Source organism: Terrapene carolina, unplaced genomic scaffold, assembly GCF_002925995.2.
Source record: "Terrapene carolina triunguis isolate 2854851 unplaced genomic scaffold, T_m_triunguis-2.0 Scaffold194, whole genome shotgun sequence".
NCBI classification, from domain to species: Eukaryota; Metazoa; Chordata; order Testudines; family Emydidae; genus Terrapene; species Terrapene triunguis.
Window position 1 is genome coordinate 12661920 of NW_020664545.1, and position 21630 is coordinate 12683549.

Genomic DNA, 21630 nt, shown 5'->3' on the forward strand with positions numbered 1-21630 from the left:
CAACCTAGAGGTAAAAGGCTCTAGAGCTTTTCCAGAACTGAAGAAGAGCTCTGTGTAAGCTTGACAGCTTGCCTCTTTCACCAGTTTCACCCACCTGGTCTCTCTAGCTTATTGTCAGTCTCCTTACTAACCATTTTCCCCCTTTTCATTTGTTTTAAGATTAGAATGTCTCTTTTTTTTTTTTTAAAGGAGGTGGTGCACAAGTTCTGTAATTCATGGGTCTAGAAATCCTAAACCCAGCTTCTTTCCTTTTACAGTAGATGGAGAATCTTCCTTTGGAATAGTCATTAAAACTAAATGAAACCTCTTAGATAGTTTTGGAGGAATTTGACAAAGCCCCAATCTTAACATTTTATTATTTAAATGAATTTTACTTGATCTGTAGCTCTCTGAAGGCACTGTGCTCACTTTCCTGGGGAGAAGTGCTGAATCTTATTGAAATAGTGTGTTTGATGCTAGCACAGTGCTTCATGCTTAAGAGTTCATCACTAATAGTAATTCCCATGCCGATAAGTTTCTCATATTTAAAAATTGTGTTTTATGTATAAATAGAATTTCGTGAAGTTGTGGGCTGGGGCTGGTGCATTTATATAAATGCTGTGATTTATTGTTTTTCTTTATGGCTAGGACTGGATTGTATTCTAAGTAGTTAAAACATCAGGTGTGTTCTGTTTTTTGTTTTGTTTAATGGCTTGCTTTTCAGCACAATTCTACAAGAATTAGAGACTTAGTGCATTTTACAATTTTGGTTTAGATTTGCAGGTGTCTGGTAAGACTCAATTACAATCCAGCAGACCTGGTTTCTTAGGTTAGCTCTGTTAACAGTTCCATGTACTTTTTCTCATGAGGCATTAGAAAACAATAAGTACAAAACAGAATTGTCTGAGTAAAAACTCTTGTAGCACCTTCATGGAGCTCATCTTTTATAGTATATGCATGTGAGTATTTGGGGTAACAGTACTATTAGACACATGGGGCTTGTACATAAGACTGCATGTGGGAGCTGTGGCGTAAAAGAAACATAGATCAGGGGAGATTCCAATAAAGCAAGATAATGTAGTCCTGGAATGTACAGGCCAGGAGATAATGTTTCCTTCAAAACATGGCATCTCTAGGATGCATGGTTATCCATGCAGTAACTGTTTTTTCCCGCAACCTCTGTCAAAGTGCTACTTGAGTATTAGTACACACAATCAGCCAAACCCCCTTGGATAAATGGGATTCTACTGTATACAGTAGAACCTCAGAGTTACGAACACATCAGGAATGGAGGTCGTTTGTAACTCTGAACAAAATGTTATGGTCTTTTAAAAGTTTAGAACATAAGAACGCCCATACTGGGTCAGAGTAAAGGTCCATCTAGCAGAGTATGCTGTCTTCCGACAGTGGCCAATGCCAGGTGCCCCAGAGGGAATGAACAGAACAGGTAATCATCAAGTGATCCATCCCCTGTCGCCCATTCCCAGCTTCTGGCAAACAGACTAAGGACACCATCTGCCCATCCTGTCCTCCATGAATTTATCTAGTTCTTTTTTGAACCCTGTCATAGTCTTGGCCTTCACAACATCCTCTGGCAAGGAGTTCCACAGGTTGACTGTGCATTGTGTGAAAAAATACTTCCTTTTGTTTGTTTTAAATCTGATGCCTATTAGTTTCATTTGGTGTTATGAGAAGGAGTAAATAACGTTTCCTTATTTACTTTCTCCACACCAGTCATGATTTTATAGACCTCTATCATATCCCCCCTTAGTCGTCCCTTTTCCAAGCTGAAACGTCCCAGTCTTATTAATCTCTCCTCATACGGAAGCCATTCCATACCCCTAATAATTTTTGTTGCCCTCTTCTGAATCTTTTCCAAGTCCAATATATCTTTTTTGAGATGGGGCGACCACATCTGCATGCAGTATTCAAGATGTGTGCGAACCATGGATTTATATAGAGGCAATATGATATTTTTTGTCTGATTATCCATCCCTTTCTTAATGATTCCCAACATTCTGTTTGCTTTTTTGACTGCTGCTGCACTGAACATTGACTTAATACAGCTTTGAACTTTACTATGCAGAAGAAAAATGCTGCTTTTAACCATCTTAATTTAAATGAAAGAAACACAGAAACAGTTCCCTTACCTTGTCAAATCTTTTTTTAAATTTTCCCTTTATTTTTTTAGTAGTTTACGTTTAAGACTGTACAGTATTCGTAGGTTTTTGTTGTTGTTTTTTTTTGTCTCTGCTGCCTCATTGAGTACTTCCAGTTCCAAATGAGGTGTGTGGTTAACCAGTCAGTTTGTAAGTCTGGTGTTCGTAACTCTGAGTTTCTACTGTACAACAAACACAAATTCTGTAGAGTTCGGTGGTCTATGACCAAAAAAGAGCCACATCATCAGTTTGTTGTTATTCACCTTGTGTCATTACTCACAAAACTTTCATTTCCTTTTTTCTGTCCAGTGGCTTATGCAAAATGTGTTTGTGTGGGAGGTATTTAAGTCCATTTCCTAGTGGATAGGTGTCAATATCCGTAAAAAACATTGCTGTCACGTTTGGCACCTCACTTCCTATGGTGGCAGTCTCAACAAGGCCAAGGATTGAAGGGACATAAAAACTGCACTATAGAGGTACAGTGGTGGAGCAGCACAAGAGATGCTTGGATTGTCGTTGCCCATGTTGTATCTCTTTTATAGGACTTACCAGTCTGGCTGCATTTACTTATGACATATGTGGAGAGGCATTTTTAGGTACTGATGCTACTTAGCTGAGCTTAGTGAGGAGTCAGACAGGACCCTGAGGCTCTATGCCACTTTGATGAATGGGGGCTGTGAGACGTCAACGGCAAGTGGAGACGCTTGGCTAGTTCTTCAAGGTGTTTCCCCTTTCAGACCAGCATTGCTTTGATCTTTGCTGAGTTACATGATGAGCTGCTGGCTCAAGCTGAAGAGCTGACTTCTTGTAGGCACTGCAATGTTTTAGTGGTGGTTCATTCCTCAGTTGAGAATGAGATGTGTAGTTGAGTGTCATCTGGGTACTGTTGACACCTGAGCCCATGGCATCTCGCTCATGGATCTTGTGGGTAGAGCCCTGAAAATCTGCAGATATCCACTTTATATCCATGGACCATGTTTGCAGATCGCAGATTGGATGCGGATACAGATTTTGTATCCATGCAGGGCTCTACTTGTGGGACTCGGCAGGTGAGGGCCTTTGGAGAGGAGGAGCAGTTACCTATCCATGCTGAGCTCTGCTGGAGAGTGATGATTGGAGTCATGGTAGTGCAGGACCACCTACTCCTGTTGTGTTCTGTAGGTGGGGTAGCTGTACCTTTTGGTGCAGTGTGTCAGAGGCTACAGAGAGGTCCAGCACTGTGGGCATGGAAATATTGCCTGTGCCCATGGCCATAAAAAGGCTGTCTCTTCTGCACCACTAGAGCTGTCTCTGTGCTGTGCCGTGGTTGTGAGGCATCCAGGATGTTAGCTGATGTCACGTGTGGCTGAAGCTTGTTGTTATTACTTCTCTTTTCAAATATGCTGTTATAGATCATTTAATTTATGCTGAAGTCTGGGGTATTTCTTTAGAGCAGCGTTTTTCAAACTTTGGGTTGGGTCGCGGCATGTCAGACGTTAAAAGTCCTGTTGGTGGTGCTGCCCAGCTAAGGGGCTAGTGCCTACCTGTTCCGCCACCGCGCTGCACTCCGAAAGCAGCCAGCAGCGGGTCCGGCTTCTAGGCAGGGGGGCCATGGGGCCTGTGGGCGAGAGTCACGCAAAGCCGCTTGTGCACCTCCGCCCAGGAGCTGGACCTGCTGCTCGCCGCTTCCAGGGCGCAGCGCAGTCCGTGGCACCAGGCCAGGTGGGAAACCTGCCTCTGCACCCCGGCTGCGCCACTGACCAGGAGCTGCCGGAGGTAAGTCTGTGCCCCAATCCCCTGCCTCAGTCCTGAGCCCCCCAAACCGGGAACCCCTTCCTGCACCCCAAACCCTTCATCCCCAGCCCAGAGCCCTGACTCCCTCCTGCACCGTAGCCCTGAGCCCCTGCTCCCCAAACCCCTCATCCCTGGCCCCACCCCAGAGCCTGTACCCCCAGCCCAGAGCCTTGACTCCTGCCCTGCCCCAGCCCAGAGCCCCCTCCCACACCCTGAACCCCTCATCCCCAGCTCCGTTGGGTCGCAGGCATCAACAATTTTCTTCAACTGGGTCCCCAGAAAAAAAGTTTTAAAACCACTGCTTTAGAGTATCAATTATTAAGACACAAGTGTAATGAGCCAATTTCAGATTTAAGCCAGAATGATAAAAGAAGAATATCTCCATTGACTAGTGTAAATCCAATATATTTTATTAGCAGAATTTCTCTTTTTTTATAAAACTTGGTTTGAACAATTTGGAGCCAGTTTTCAGTTAAACATAATTTTGTATCTTTATTATTAATAATATTTTATTAAATCACTTACTGGTTGAGATCTTGTTGGCTGTATTTAGCCTATGCTGACTTTTTATGTCCAGTTTCTAAAAATATAAGACAGGAGTCAATAATGACCCGATACAATCTAACACCACTCTTACTAAAGTATGCAGTTTAGCCTAATTATTCCAGTTACCTTGCTACACCTTCTTTCATTTTGTTTGGTAATAGTCTTGATTGTAATAGCATTGTCTAGTGATTTAAAACATAGGATTGGGAGCCTGGAGACTTGAGTTGAACTCTGCTTTGCGTGACCTTGGGCAAATCACTTAACCTCTTTCTTACTCCGTTTTCCTCTCAGTAAAATATGGGAAACATATTTTGTTGTAAAGTTCTTTGAGAGCTTCAGATGATATTTTGAATTTCTTACTATTATTCAAGATTTATACTAAAATATAATTAAACACACTAATCCAAGCCAAGAGCAGCTTTTCTGATTTTTTTTAACTTTTAAAAAAGCTCTGTTTTAAACTTGATTTTGTTATAAAAATTCTTAGGATGTAAATTGTAAAACATGTTTCTCTTGAAGATATAAAAGTGTAATCTGAAGAACAGTGCATGTTGGTATATACTCTAATGGGCTGGAGTATTTATTTTTTACTAATTAAGCAACTGTTAACTTGTACCCAGGCTGACCAGTGCTGCATATGAAAAATAAGTATTGAATTCGCTGGTGGCATTATTATAACTTTTTTCTCTAGTGGCAAAAAAAAGCATAAAGTGAAGTTAAAACAGACAGCTTCAACTATTTGAAAAGGCTCTTTCTTAACTTAAAATCTGACTGCAATTTCATCTTCACTTTCTTCACAAAGAAATATAATGTGTAATAATATGTTCTATAGTCAAAAACATTGAATTATGATCCTTTTTCATTAGTATGAAGATCACTTAAAAAATTCTAGATCAGGAAAGAACATATCCATGCATTTAAAACTTTTTCCAATGGTATTCTGAATGCCAGTTTAACTAGTTGACAAAATAACGATTTGTTTGAATGCTGTTCTAATTATAGTAGAACTTCAGCGTTACGAACACCTTGGGAATGGAGGTGGTTCATAATTCTGAACAAAACATTATGGTGGTTTTTTCAAAAGTTTGCAGCTGAACATTGACTTAATACAGCTTTTAAACTTTACTATGCAGAAGAAAAACGCTGCTTTCCCTTTATATTTTTAGTAGCTTACTTTTAACACAGTACTGTATTTATTTTTTCTCTCTCTCTCTCTCTCTCCTGCTGTCTGATTGTGTAGTTGCGGTTCCAAATGGGATGTGTGGTTGACTAGTTAGTTCGTAACTCTGGTGTTTGTATCTACTGTACATGCCTTGCTGCCTTGTGGAATATATATCCTGACACATGGGCTGTATCTACCCTGGACTCTTTACTCCTGGGGGAATTCTGCGCCACTGCATGTGCGCAGAATTCATGTCCCCCCCACTGATTTCTTTGCTTCCCTGCAGAAAAATTACTTTCTGACGGAAGCAAAGGGAAGCTGCAAGAGCAGTCACGCACCACTCCCAAGCAGTGCAGGGACATTGTTTAAGGCACCTGGAGCATCCAGCGAAGAGGTAAATCACCGTGTGGCTGGGGACACCCCAGCCAGTGGTTCCTACCCTGAGCCAAGATCACCTGCTAGTCTCATCTGGGCTGGAGGCAGGAGAGGACGGGACTTTCTCTTCCCCTGCAAGAAGTTGCTAGGGCTATGTCAGATCCACCCCCAGAAACCTCCTCCAGCTGCAGGAAGCTCAGATCCTCCTGTTTCCTGTCCCTATTGCTCCTTAGCTGTGGGGGGAGGGGTCACTATACGGGGAGCTGCTCCCACATCCACCCAACCCCCGTGCAGCCGGACCTCCCATACCCAGACACCCCTGCCAAGCCTCACTCGGTACATCCAGAACTCCCCATGCCCTCTACACCTGAACCCCAGCCAGTGACCCTCAACCCCTGCATCTGGAGCCCCCCTGCACCCAGGCTCCCCTTCCTCTGGACTCCCACTCCTGCACCCAGACTGCCTCCCACCCCCTGCACCACCCTGAGCACCCACATACAGACCCCCACGCCACTGACCCCCAACTAGCTGCACCCAGACCCCTCAGCTGAGCCCCAGCCACCTTCACCTGGAAGCCCCTGTGGAGTCCCATTGCACCTGGAACTTCCCGCCCAACGAGCCTCTGTGCATCCAGATGGCCCTACACCTAGACCCCTCACACTTGGATCCTGTCTGGTTGAGTCTGCTTGCCCCACACCTGGTGTGCCTGGTGCAGAGGGGCAGGGCCCCAGGGTGTTTCTGGGGCAGGCCCAGGTCTTGTGCTGTGTCAGGGTTGGGTGCAGCCTCACCGCAGAGTCCGTGTCCCGGGGTGGAGGGGCTGCAGGGAGATCTCCCACTTTTGTGCAGCCATTGGCCTGTGCTCCCCACTGTCATGCTGCAGCCTCTGCATTTATTTACTGACAAATAAAACTTGTAGAATTTTAAAATATTGTGTAGAATTTTTAATTTTTTGGCGCAGAATTCCCTCAGGAGTAACTCTTTAGCAATGTTGACATTGGGTATCAAACACAGGTTTCTCCACCCCCTCAACCACAGTTGAACTCTCTTGACCCTGATCACACCAGCAGGGCAAAAGAGTTGAACATTTGGCTTTAACAAACCCTGCCTATCCATTTCATTCATATAGAAATTGGCGGTGATCCTTTTAAAATGGGTGCTAAACTGTTTATGTAGGTTCCAAACACAGGTTATAGTTATGCTATACTTGACAGTAGGATTATCAAAGCCAGTGGAATTCATAAACTGCACAAGCCGTCTACCTCTATTTATTGTTCTCTTCATAATTAAAAAAAAATCTAGACAATTAAATGCAAACATCTAGTGTTAAAATAATGTTATGGTTTTGGTTTCAAGCACACACAAGCTGGCAAGTTATATAGCTGATTGAGCACCATTAGCACTTTTTGCCCTGATGCTCCTGTGCAGTATTTTCTCTTCTCCCTTCCTTGTTAAATGTGTTAACGCTACTCTTTTTGTTATTAAAGAGTATCATAAAATATACAAGATGCGAAGTGTGGCTGAGGTACTGTTGTCACACAACCTTAATTTTGTGAACTTCTTCACTGAGGTCTTGCAAACTTAAGTTTACTTTTTGTATTTAACTTGTTATACAACTGACACATCTTGTGTGTAACAGTGATTTGGGTTAAAATACTGAACAGTTTTAGTAGCATGATTAAAAGTAGATGCAGTGTTCTTATGTTGGATTACTCTAATTTTATTGATACATATACAGATGATGGTCGCCTACTAAGTAGTGTGAAAAGTGAATGTTTTTCCTGAAATTCTGGTTTTGAGACTAGTGACTGTCATGGGTGTCACATGGCTATCCTAGTGAAATGTTGGTACTTCAGTAGCAGTAAGACGTTGGGGTTTTATTTTTTTAAAGCTTTCAGAAGTTGTTAGTGACTCTTAATTTTGCAAAATGTAGGGCCTCTTCCAAAGTTTTGTGAAGTCCATTGGAGTCTTTCCACTGACTTCAAAGGGTTTTGAATCAGGTCCTGAGGGCCATATTTTCAAGAGTTCAGCCCCAAGTTGCTGCCACTGAGAACAATGTACCATTTTACCTGCTTTTACTAAAATAAAAATTCCTTACATTTCTGGAAGGTTAAAAAGAAATACACAAACGTTTTATTGCTACTGAAAGTAGCAACGCATTTTACGAGGCTAATGTTTTCTGGCGTTAGTTTCCGGGATCACACAATCTTGAAATGAAAGATTACTATAATGTTATGAATCTAATGCAATGCTTAGTTATGTGCTCAGAGAGTTACAATACATACTGCTGAGTGAACTCAAAAATCCGGCTATATGTTTAAAGGTTTTGGTGTGTTCTGTTAGGCAAACTCTCTTGTTTTTAGAAATAAACGATGTGTATCCATGATCAAAAATATCTTCCCTTGAATAGCTTTTGTTTATATATGTTACAAGTTGAGCACTGTAAATTGGGACATCGCTGATTTCAACAGCAGTGATTGGTTTAAAGTTTTAAATTAACCATATTGATGCACATGCATGAGGAAACATGGGTTTATATTCTCAGACCATTCTCATTTATATTACATTCACTTGACACCAATCTAGCAGTATTTTTTGGTCTGTTTTAAGCAAAGGATAGTAAGTGTGTTAACATTCCCAAATGAAAACCTTCATCTTTCCGTGATTAACTGAAATCATGTTTTCTGCAAAATGTCAACATCTCAAAATCTGTATGTGATGAGATTTGTCAGTGTATATCGTGTACAAACAGGATTTCCAGTTTTTGCTTTGGTCAGGATTTAACCTAAAACGAGACACCCTGTATATTCCCAACAAACTGCTGTTGCCATTTTCTGTATATTGTAGCCACAGAGTCCTAAAATGCATCCTTTATTCACTGGTCCATTTAGGAAGCTACATTAGAGTGACAATGCAGTAGATGAGAAAAGTTTGTCAGATGAATGATGTCTTTAGTTGTCCTTTCTCATGCCTGAAAGAAAAGGGAGTTCTGTTTAAAGTGTGATCTGGTAATCTAATGGTATAAGTTCTGTAAGTAGCTGAAAAGCTGTAAGACTGAGAATAGAACTTGAAAGATAATGTTTGTATGACACGTTTAATAAAATCTTACCAACCAAATGTAAATGAATATCTGTTGTGAAATCACATCATCCTGGATCTTATAACTGAAAGATAATCAGGGCATGGCTACTCTACTGCAGCTACAGCTGTAGCACTGTAGTGTAGATACTCCCTCGTTGACAGTTGAGGTATTTCCATCAATGTAGTTTAATCCATTTCTCTGAGAGGTGGTAGCTAGATTGACTGAGAAGTTATTCCACTGACCTAGCTGTGTCTATACTGGGGATAAGGGTAACCTAACTGGTTTTCAGGGTGTGAAATTTTTCACAGCACTGAACAACATAGCTAGGTAGATCGAATTTTTAAGCATAAACCAGGTCTCAGTGGAGACTAGGACCAACCGTCCACCCAGAATTGTAGAGCTAGGTGGTATCAGCAGCCACGAGGGTAATAGTGTGGTGTAATACAGTACATTCCATGGGTGGCGTACCTGAGCCCTCTTATCCACTGATGCTTTAAAACTCCCACACCCCAATCTGGGTCTATGCTGGTTATGTGATCTGTATGTATCTCGTGATCTTTGTAACCGATACCTATAATCCCTCATAACTCAAGCCTGACTCCAGATGTACAGTACCTTCCCTCTTAACTTGTGTATATTTAATTTTACACATTAACTTTACATTAACTTTAATAAAATTCCTAACCAGCTAGTGCACTGACTCTGTGCTATGCTTTACCAATTGAAATTCTGAATACTGTGCGACAGAGAGGCAAAATGGTCTTGTGGCTAAAGCACAAGATTTGAGTTGGGACTTCTTCCATTTGTGATCCTGCTACTCACTTAGCCTCTCTGTGCTTCCCTTCACAGATTGTGGCAGAAATTTTGTGTACTTCTCATGCCGGTTGGGTGGCTTAATTCATTAATGTCTGTAAAGTGCTTTGAGCATCTCCCGTGGGCAGTGGTATAGAAATGAAATTTGGTGGTGGCAGTGGGTTTGTATATGGGGCAGTGCACCATTTGTTGACTTTCTTCCTGTTTTGTTGCAGCAGACTGATTACTGGCTAGACTTCATGAATAGAAGGTCCTGGGACTGTTAGACTCCCCAGCCCCCGCCCTTTCCACCATGGACCAGGATTATGAGAGACGTCTCCTGCGCCAGATCAACATCCAGAATGAAAACACAATGCCTTGTGTAAGTCAGCACATTTCCACTGTGCCTAATGATTCTCCTAGTGACTTACCCAGGTGCCCCTGCCCCTCCCCGCATCCCCCAACAAAGAACAGCCTTTATCCTGTGAGCTGTGTTGTGCTTTCTCTACTGTCCTTCAGACGGGCTATCTAGCTTCCTATATGAGTTACTTACTAGCATAGAGGCCTTTAGTTATAAACTAAACCAAACCTTTGACTGAAATGCTCTACTGTCTAAGTTTCTGAATTGTCCTGGGAAACAATTACTCAAACAACTTCTTAACTTGGCCAGATTTTATCAGCTAAAATTTGTTAAATCTCTGTATGTGTGTAATACTCAGAAGCCTAAGGGTGTTATAACATCTTTATTATTCAGTACTGGACATCAGGAAACTATATAATCTCATTAGGTACTACTGGAATATAGACAGTTGAATTTTTTTAAGCGAGCAAATCTTCTGAATGCTGGGGGTATACGATAGGTGGACTTTAGATGCACACCGATCGTCCAGCTTTTCTGCGGTGTTTTACGTCATAAGAGCAGAATAATGGCCATACTTGGTCAGATCAGTGGTCCCTCTAGCCCAGTATCCTGTCTTCTGATGCTGGCTAAGGCCAGATGCTTCAGAGGGAATAATCCAAACAGGGCAATTATCGAGTGATCCATCCCCAGTCATCCAGTCCCAGTATCTGGCAGTCAGAGGCTTAAAGCCATGTAGAACATAGGGTTACATCCCTGACCAGCTTGGCTAATAGGTCCATTCTTGGCTATCTTCCATCAACGTATCTAATTGAACCCAGTTATAGTTTTGGGCTTCACAGCATCTCGTGACAATGACTTCCACACGTTAACTGTGTGTTATGTGAAGTAATTCCCTTTTTTAAAAAAAACAAACAAACCTGCTGCCTATTAATTTTTGTCGGGTGACCCCTAGTTCTTGAGTTATGTGAATAACGCTTCCGTATTCACTTTCTCCACACCATTCATGATTTTATAGACCACTATCCTATCCCTCTTTAGTCATCTTTTCGAAGATAAACAGTCCCAGTCTTCTTAATCTCTCCTCATATGGAAGCTGATCCATATCCTTAATCATTTTTATTGCTCTTCTCTGTACGTTTTCCAATTGTAATATATCTTTGAGCTAGGCCAACTAGAACTACACTCAGTATTCAAGGTGTGGGCGTACCATGGATTTATATAGTGGCATTATGATATTATCGATCCCTTTCCTTAATGGTTCCGAACATTCTGTTATCTTTTTTGACTGCCACTGCAAACTGAGCAGGTGTTTTCAGAGAACTATCAATGATTTGATTACTCCAAGATCTTTCTTGATTGGTAACAGCTAATTTAGACCCCATCATTTTGTATGTATAGTTGGGATTATGTTTTCCAGTGTGCATTACTTCTCATTTATCAACATTGAATTTCATCTGCCATTTTGTTGCCCCATCACCCAGTTTTGTGAGGTCCCTTAGTTAAATCCAAAGAAAACTGTGAAGAATTATTATCTTGCGTAATTTTTTATAATCTGAAAACTTCGCCACCTCACTGTTTTTTGTTAAGATCATTTATGAATATGGTGATCAGCACTGATCCCAGTATGGTTCCTTGGGTGACCCCTCTGTTTACCTCTCTCCACTCTGAAAAGTGACCATTTATTCCTGCCCTCCGTTTCCTATATTTTAACCAGTTACTGAGCCATGAGAGAACCTTCCCTCTTGTCCCATGACAGCTTACTTTGCTTAAGAGCTTTTGGTGAGGGACCTTGTCAAAGGCTTTCTGAAAGTCCAAGTCCACTATATCCATTGGTTCACCCTTGTCCACATGTTTGTTGACCCCTCAAACAATTCTAATAGATTGGTGAGGCAAGTAAAATATTCTTCTGAAATCCTTTGGGAGAGACTGTGTTGTACCCCTTAGAGGCGTGGCCCAAGCATTGCATTTCAGTGGAGGGGGGGGGGTCAAAGGTTACTTTCATCCACCTTTTGTGCCTCCCAGATTTGGGGTGCCTCTGGGGCCTAAAATGGCAGCTGGGGTAAGTTAGGCTCAGCAGCTGGACCCAAGGGGCATTGTACGCTGTGGTGCCACCCTGAATCGCCATAGTGCTATGCCATGGTGCCCAGTATTGCCAGTTCTTGTAATTTTATTGTGAGACTTGTGATATTTGATGTGTTACTTAACACCCCTGCTCCTGGAGACAAGTGATTACATTAATCTTGGCTCATGTTTTTAAAAAGTAAGTTTCTCACTCTCATGTTTGCAGAGAAAAGCTTGAACACGTGTCTCAAACGCACCCAGAAGCACAAATTTTAATTTTATCAGATTTTTAAACCAATCTCATGTCTTTTGGACAGTTGGGGTTGGCAATACTTCCCCCTGTGGTGGGTCTTATAGGGAGGCCTGTAGCTTCCTTACACAACACCTGTGCTGAGAGAATTGTCCTCCAGCTAGCCCCTAGTGTGTTAAGGTCCTTGTATGCTGTGACATGGCCCCAAATTGCACGCCCTGTCTCTACGTGGATAGGCCTTCAAATCGTTACAAGCCTGTGACACAGTCTAATCCAGGGATCGGCAACCTTTGGCCCTCTGGTCGCCAGGGTAAGCACCCTGGCGGGCTGGGCCGGTTTGTTTTCCTGCCGCGTCCACAGGTTCGGCTGATCGTGGCTCCCACTGGGTGCGGTTCACAGCTCCAGGCCAATGGGAGCTGCTGGAAGCAGCAGCTAGCACATCCCTCGTCCCGCACTGCTTCCCGCAGCCCCCATTGGCCTGGAGCGATGAACCGCGGCCAGTGGAGCCGCGATCGGCCGAACTTGCGGATGTGGCAGGTAAACAAACCGGCCCAGCCCGCCAGGGTGCTTACCCTGGTGAGCCACGTGCCAAAGGTTGCCGATCCCTGGTCTAATCCATGTCATCCACTTATGTTGGTATTTCACTGTTCTTGCTTTCTTTGCCTTAGGTAAAGTGTGTAAATAGTCTAAAGACCGTGGTCTCTGATCTCCATATCTTACTGAGTCTTGGAACGCGTCCTCAGCTGACATGATGCACGTAAATGGCTTTTAACTGAAATAAAATTCCCACAGGAGGATTTGTATATTAGTTCTGGTCATATCTGCTACGAACTCCATAATATCTTTTGCCATTACTAAGATCTTAAAATACACACTTAACTGTAGTCCTGCAGAGATTCTACTTGATGTAATTGATTTAGGTTCAATGCTGAATTTAAATGACAGTTGATGCTGAATGCACACTGAAGGGATACTTCTGGGTTACACACGATATCTCTAGCAAAACCAAGAAATATAAAGGAGGTCCCTTTATTCACCCCCTACAAGAACATTAGCATTATGGAGAAAACAAACAAATGTTAGAAAATTAGGAAGTAGTGTTAAGGTGACCTTTTCCCACACAACACGGCAGCCATGACTCTGCTCCCATAGGAATGCCAAGAGGACTTGGAAGCATTGCTGTACTTATCTGACCTTAATAAAACCTGCTGTCTTCAGTGCGCACACACCCGCTCCAAACTCCTGTTCGTACGCTGCGGCGCCCTTGGCATACACGGCAGCAGCCTGGGTATGGCGGAGATCACACTGGCCAAAAGGCTTAGGGAGGAGCAAGGTACTGAGATCTCCCTGCGGGACTCTCAGGGGTCAACACCCCCCCGTTCTGGAAGGACAGAAAAAAGATCGGGCTGAGTGCCTGCAACCTTAACTAGCACATGTTTTGTGTGTGCGATATTCTTATAAGGTACAATACACTGTATGTTTATGTGAGGCCTGAATTGCTAATATTTGGGTCTTTCAGACCAACAGGGGAAGGGATTCCAGTCATGCCAATACTTCACAGTGCCCTGCCTCCAGCTGCCCAGATTTCAAACCTCAGGACCATTGGCAAGAGCATACCAGCTGATCTCCACTGTTGAGAGGGAGCATGTGGAGAGACAGGTTCTTTAAGTGCTCCTGTTAGCACTCGTCGGTGGGAATTGTGCCTGTGTAAGGAGTGCTTACTAGGGTTGTAAGGTGACAAACCGTGTGTTCTGTCATTCCAGGTTTATTTGGCCCTAATGAAAGCAGATTTCTGGAGTCTGCCTTTCAGAGCTCACTGTGATCCAACATTTTTCCTGCCTGGTTCTTGCAGTGTTTCTCCATATGTAACTTTTTAAACTTCAGGTAGTTGAGATGAGACGAACACTGACACCTTCCAACTCTCCAATGTCCTCCCCCAGTAAACATGGAGACCGTTTCATTCCCTCAAGAGCTGGGGCCAACTGGAGCATTAACTTCCACAGAATAAATGTGAGTATTACCCCCAAGTTACATAGCACAAGGTATTTTTCTTAGCAGGACGGGGGAGTTTGCACAGAGTTAAAGAAGTTTGTTTGGCAGGAAAACTACTTCAGAGGACTAGTAGAGTATTACCTTCCCCCTCCCCTCCCCACTGTTTCACCTTCTGCTCTCCATCTCTTTTGCTGCTTCACTATTTGATGCCTCAGCATCACAATCGATTGCTACAGATTTTTCAAGATGGTGGTGCTTTTCCCATTACTGTGGGGGGGAAGAAAAGTGAATTTTGTGAGATCTTTGTTTGCAGTGACTGGAGTGTTTGTTAGCATATATTTTCCCCCCTCTAGGAAAATGAAAAGTCACCAAGTCAAAACAGAAAAGCAAAGGATGCTACCTCAGACAATGGCAAAGGTAGATGTGTTTTGTACCACTTGTTCCTTTGGGTCTAGCTTTTGATTTGACACTGAAGTCATAGCATGGGCAACAGCAGTGCAAGCATCTCGCTTGCTGCCCTAGCTAATGGGCCACAGCCCTGACCTGGAGGCAGCATCACAAGGAATATAACTTGGTCTTCACATGAGTTGACGTACCCCCCTGCAAGACCACTGCGTACCCCGGTTGAGAACCACTAGCATAGGAGACTCTGCTCAAGAGCTCGTTTGTATGTTCGTACAGATGGCCTTGCTTACTCAGCCTTGCTAAAGAACGAACTGCTGGGAGCAGGGATTGAGAAAGTGCAGGACCCGCAGACAGAGGATAGGAGACTGCAGCCATCCACGCCAGAGAAGAAGAGCCTCTTCACGGTAAATTTGGCTAGCAATGCATCGGTCTGCATTGCTCATGCGAGAGGAGTTGGACACTCCTCAAATATGCTAGCAGGTGCATAGTGTAGTAGCTATATTAAGAAGTCTAGCCAAGGTTTAAAGTGAGTCGTCAATAGTATGGAATGACTGGTGTGGGTTGTATTAGTAACAAAATCCAGTGGACACTGTCTACTGACTCCACAGACAGCATGAAGAACTGCTGCTTGCTGCAGAAATCCTTCTTTCCTGAGTTATGACCGAGGGTTTGAAAGACTGTTTTGGAAAGGATGTGGGCAAGTTAACACATGGTCTTGATGTGTTCCCTAAATGAAGGAGATGTTTTGAGATTCAACAGAAATTAATTTCTCAGTATTGCTGTAGAGCAAGATTTAAAGGAATCTTTCAGGGAAGGAACTGTAAAGTAAAACACAGTGGGGCCACCACAATGCAGGGTTTTGGAGGGACCTCTGCCTAGGTAATGTATGTTAATTAATTACATTGTAGGTGATCTTGTAAACCTCTGGCACGTCAGGACCTGTACTGTGTGGGGTTTTTGTATCCAATGCTTTCTTCTTTGTGCAGTACTCGCTCAGCACCAAACGCTCCAGTCCAGATGATGGCAATGAGGTCTCCCCATATTCCCTGTCACCTGTCAGCAACAAAAGGTAATGCTGGCTACCTATGGGTGGGGAAAAATGGGGGCTGGGGTTCTTAAGGAGCTCTCTGACTAATGTTATAATTTGGTTGCTGTACAGCAGGGGTAGGCAACCTATGGCACACGTGCCGAAGGCGGCACGCGAGCTGATTTTTCAGTGGCACTCACACTGCCCGGGTCCTGGCCACCAGTCTGCATTTTAATTTAATTTTAAATGAAACTTCTTAAACATTTTAAAAACCTTATTTCCTTTACATACAACAATAGTTTAGTTATATTATAGACTTAGAGAAAGAAACCTTCTAAAAATGTTAAAATGTATGACTGGCACGCGAAACCTTAAATCAGAGTGACTAAATGAAGACTCGGCCCAGCACTTCTGAAAGGTTGCTGACCCCTGCTGTACAGCTATGGGATTTCAGGAGGGGAAGTAGGCAGCAGGAGTACTCAGACACCTAATGAGCAAGGATCTTGTCTCTGTGCAAACAGCCCTAGAAATACAGTAGATTCCACTTGTTAGCAACCTCTCAGTTCCCAGCAACTGCTGTTATTATCCAGAGGCTGCCGGTAAGCGAAAGGCAATGCCAGGGAAGGCAGTGCTGGGAGGGGAGGCTGTGGGCAGGGAATTGGAGGGGGGGGAGAAAGGTTTGTGAGGCTCTAGCCAGCACTGGGATATGCATTCCCATGCCGCAGCTCTCTAAACCTGCCTGTGGCTGGTGCTCGGCATGTCTCAGTGCTCTCTTCCCTGCCCCATCCCTGAAGGCAGGTTTGCAGGGCTATAGCCAGGGAAGGAAGCACTGGGACATGCCAAGCCTGGGCCTCTGGTACCAGGGCAGGGCACAGCCTGGAGAGCACAGTGGTACCGTGCAGCCCCTTGGACCCCCACGCTCCTGCTCCCATGAAAAGCCCGGCATCCTCCTCCCAAACAGCAGGCAGATTGGCAGGGCTGCAGCTGGAAAAGCATGTCAAAAGGCTGTCAAAAAGCAGCATGCCTGTTAGTATCTGAATCCCATTAACATTGTAGTCTAATGAGACAGGATTGGTTCCCAGCAAAATGTTGCTATTAACCAGAAGTTGTTAATATCAGGAGTGTTATTAAGTGGCCTCCCCTTTTTGGGCATGTGACTATGGTCACTGGAGGGGCCACACGGAGATCGCCTCAGTCAGGACAAACTGCAAAGGATGGGGCAGACGATGCCCAAAACTGATGGTTTATTCTTCTAATTAGATTCTCCAAGCCAGTAACAAAATAGCTTCTGTAATATCACACTGGTTACCCAGAAGCTGAAACACAGTTCCCCTTAAGCAATCCAGCCCTGGGCTCCCACCTGGACAGCCAAATCTAATATAGTGAGGATTACTTAAAATCTTATTCACTATATATAAAGTTCTACCAATCCCAAGAGACCAGACACATTACCCACCAGGTTAGTTAATACTTCAGATCTTACCCAAATACATTCTTACAGCCAATTCTTATTAATTAATTTAAGTTTTATTTAAAAAAAGAAGAGACAGAGTTGCTATGGTTAAAAGATCGTTATACGTACAGATATTATTCCTGGGGGAATTCTGCTCCCCCAAATTAAAAATTATGCGCACAATATTTTAAAATTCTGCATATTTTATTTGTCAAAATAACACAATATAATCACACTAGTTTCAATTATTTTTGGTCATTTATTTCAAAATACCTGTCAGCAAGTATGTGTGTAACAATACAGACAACAAAAGAGAGTCAGGAAATGTTTTTTGAAAAATAGATTCCTTACTAGGCATATTAATACAGAACTCTGAGTAGTAATTCATTTAAACTACAATACTGAACTGTATTTCCCGCACCCCTCAGAAGCAGTGCAAAGGCTTAGGGGAGTTAGGGATAACGGAGTAGCTAAGAGAGAGGGAAGTAAATTGCTGGGAAGGAGCCTGGGTGTGAACTTGGAGGGTTGTTGGGTATGGGTGGGAAAAGTATGGAACAGGTTTTTTGTGGGGGGGCAAGGAGGGATTGTTAGGGAGCTTCCCCCATATAGACCCTGGCTGACTCCTAGCCTCTCCCATTCAGTCAGGCACATCTGCCCCTGTCCCATGTGTTCCTGCACCTCCTGTCCACGTGTCCCTCCCTCCCCAGTGGCCCTGTGCCTCCACTCCCATTCAGCCCCTGCCCCAGTCTGTCCTCTCCCATTAGCCCTTATGAATTTGTTCAAATTCTTCCATGAGAATTTGTAAGGATAGTCCAGGGCACACCTGGAGACCTCAGTCTTGTGACTTGAACATCCCCTGACGAAGTTTGAGCAGATCTGAGATAAAAAGTTTCAGGCCCTAGAGTTTTTATAGTTTTCTAGCAGGCTACGGTAGCATCTTGACAGCAAACATCACAGCAGGCATTCTTGGGTGAAGGATAGACAATACCTATTGTTGCTTTGAAGTAAATCTCTATTCCTTAGTCACACACTAGTAACTAGCTGCATTCATTAGCATAAGGTAATTAACCATTCAAGCAGTTCATAGACAGTCTGTCTACCTTTCTCTTTGAAGTTTGTAGTAATGATATTAGTACACCGCAATTTTCCTCTGAATGTTAACATTCCTTTTTGATCTCTGAATCAATAGAATATAGTAACAACCGGAACAGAAGTTTATTATCTACAAGCTAATTAGATCACATTGATAAAGTTAACAGATATAGGTAAACACAGACAAATACAGTTAGTATCTACTTCTAATTCTCTGACAATATAGGTTTACATTTCAAAAAATTAAGGCTATTTCCACGCTCCTGACCGACAAAAGTGCTAGTGTAGACAAAGCCTAAATCTACTTAACGTGGCTTTGATAACGATCTACAAGAAATAGCCCTGTTTACCATTTCAATACTCCTCTAATGTGTTATTAAAGATTGATTTTGGGTCACTTAGCCTGCTGATTGCTTAACCCTCACTGGCTCAGTGTCACAGGGTAGCTTTCCTCTTTTTCATTTTGTGCCCATTACTTCCCTCTAGCTGCTCGCCTCAGGAGGGTGGCAGCACTGAAGGAACAGTGCTATCTCTTTCAATCTCTACATTTCTGTAGAAAGGCAGTGATCAAAACAGTAGGAATTTCTCTAAATCTCTTTGTACCTTCAAAGCCTCATAAAACAATCACGTCTCTATTTGTGTGAACAGTCAGAAATTGCTAAGATCACCTCGAAAACCAACAAGAAAAATCTCCAAGATTCCTTTCAAAGTGCTGGATGCTCCAGAGCTGCAGGATGACTTCTACCTGAACCTAGTGGACTGGTCTTCTCTCAATGTTCTCAGTGTTGGCCTCGGTACCTGTGTTTACCTATGGAGTGCTTGTACTAGCCAGGTAAGGCATGGCCCTTTCTTTGGTGCTATGGGAGAAAGTAAAATGGACTGCGGGTCAGTTGGATCAGCCTTTGTGTTTCATATTCTGCTGCAGTACTCTTTCCAGTACCCTGGAATGTACCATCTGTGCGGTGCAATGTACTAGTGCTCTTAGTTCCAAATACCTAATCTGCTAGGCAACTAATCTCCTAGTATGCTTCTTTAGTCCTAATTTCCATCTTATTTCCTAATTTTCAAGGTGACCCGGTTGTGTGATCTGTCTGTGGAAGGCGATTCTGTGACATCAGTGGGCTGGTCAGAACGGGTCAGTATAATACTACCACACAGACCGTTAGGACATTCTTTTCAGAGATGCTGAGCAACCAAAGCTCCTGTTAACTTCAGTTGCATTTGTAAGAACTCAACATTTCAGAACATCTGATCCTCCGTATGTCCCTAGAGACACTCCTTAGCTGATAGGAATACACGTCTCACGCTGGAGTGAGAACCACCTAGATTAAGGCTAGGTCTACACTACCCACCTGAATCGGCGGGTAGAAATCGATCTCTCGGGGATCGAATTATCGCGTCTCGTCGGGACGCGACAATCGATCCCCGAATCGACGCACTTACTCCACCAGCGGAGGTAGGAGTAAGCACTGTCGACGGGGAGCCGCGGAGGTCGATTTTGCCGCCGTCCTCACAGCGGGGTAAGTCGGCTCCGATACATCGAATTCAGCTACGCTATTCGCGTAGCTGAATTTGCGTATCTTAAATCGACCCCCCCCCTGTAGTGAAGACCTGCACTAAGTTCAGTGAGCAACACATGACCTCAATCAAGATACCGAAGACCATTTCTCTCTACTTTTTTGTTAAAGCCTATGATGTATGCACTTGAGGTGTGTTCCTCCAGACCCTCCATCCCCTCCAAAAAAAAAAAAAAAAGAACCCTGCCTACATCGCGGTAGCGGGGGGGGATGCGGGCTCGGCTGTGAGAGTATAGCTGCCTCCGACGTTGACCACAAATATATCTGTCTGTGAGCAAGCCGTGCCCTTGTACACCCTGTGCCACTGCTGCAGTGCAGCTCCCTGGCAGTGCTCTTAGAACGAGGTTACGGGCTACTGCTTGTTCTGGAGAGATGCTCTGCATGAACTCATGTGCTTAGTGTCTTTGCTCTAATTACTCTCCGTATTCCTATCATGCCAGTTTTGTCTTCCTCGTTCCAGGGAAGGCTTGGGGTAAAAGAGCCCAGCATCCTGCTAAAAAAGCCTTTTGTGAGGCAGAACCCCCAGGTGCTCTGTTTGATGTTCTGTGTAGTGCCATGAAATCCTGCCTGGCTGGTTGGTTGAGGCCAAAGTGATGTATCCCATTGCAAAGGAATTCAGCAACATCCCCCATCCTGTTTAAACCAATAGCTTGTGGACAGGTATTCGCTGTCCCTTTAGCAAGCACTCACATGGAGTTGAGTGGAAGACAAGGAGTCAAGACTGCCTCCTGGGTTCTGTTTCCAACTCTGCCAATAGCTTCACTGTATGATGTTGGGCAAGTCACTTAATGCATGTGCCTCAGTTTACCCTATCTGTTAAAACATCTTGGGGTCTGGGGGTGTGTAAAAAAGATGTAATTAGGTAATGATTATAAAAATCTTAGAGGGCCTTGGGAAAAAGGTGCTCTATAAAGAAGTGCCAATATTATCTATCTTTAAAAGGATCTATTGATACTTTTCAGTTTTCATTTCTACAGTAGATCTTCTTTTAATAGTTGTGTGTTGAAGACGCAATTTCTGCAATACCTTATTCAACTCATTGCTGATTAACAGATGGAGTTCCTTTGAGCAGGCCAGATCTTACAAGATGTGTAATCTCCAGAGATGATACTCCTCCCCCTCCCTTTGCCTTTTAGGGACTGAGGGCTGGTCTTCACTATGGGGAGATTGACACTGCTGCAATTGATGCAGCAGGGATCGATTTAGAGGGTCTAGCGAAGACCTGCTAAATCGACGGCAGAGCGCTCTTCAGTCGATCCCGGGAGTAAGGGAAGTCAACCGGAGAGCGTCTCCTGTCGACACAGCACAGTGAAGACACCGGGGTAAGTCGACCTAAGGTACATCGACTCCAGCTACATTATTCACATAGCTGGAGTAGCGTTACTTAGGTCAACTTACCCCTGTAGTGAAGACAAGCCCTCAGAATCTGTTGTGCGGCTCTTGGATCTCTTTATAGACTCATAGACTTTAAGGTCAGAAGGGACCATTATGGTCATCTAGTCTGACCTCCCGCATGATGCAGGCCACAAAAGATGGTTTGTACGTTT

General features: G+C 43.6%; 1 protein-coding gene across 2 annotated transcripts in view; it reads left to right on the top strand.

Annotated features, from left to right (window-relative positions):
- The window catches only part of FZR1 (fizzy and cell division cycle 20 related 1), a 33848-nt gene that overhangs the window by 3678 nt on the left and 8540 nt on the right, over positions 1–21630 (top strand). The window contains exons 2-8 of one of the 2 annotated variants that reach the window (XM_024218364.3): positions 10102–10247; positions 14422–14547; positions 14883–14946; positions 15211–15338; positions 15921–16003; positions 19155–19338; positions 19576–19641. In XM_024218364.3, coding sequence (XP_024074132.1) covers positions 10179–10247; positions 14422–14547; positions 14883–14946; positions 15211–15338; positions 15921–16003; positions 19155–19338; positions 19576–19641 — 720 coding nt within the window. In that variant the 5' untranslated portion in view covers positions 10102–10178. The remainder of the gene's footprint in view (positions 1–10101; positions 10248–14421; positions 14548–14882; positions 14947–15210; positions 15339–15920; positions 16004–19154; positions 19339–19575; positions 19642–21630) is intronic. The other variant, XM_024218365.3, reaches the window with a different exon arrangement.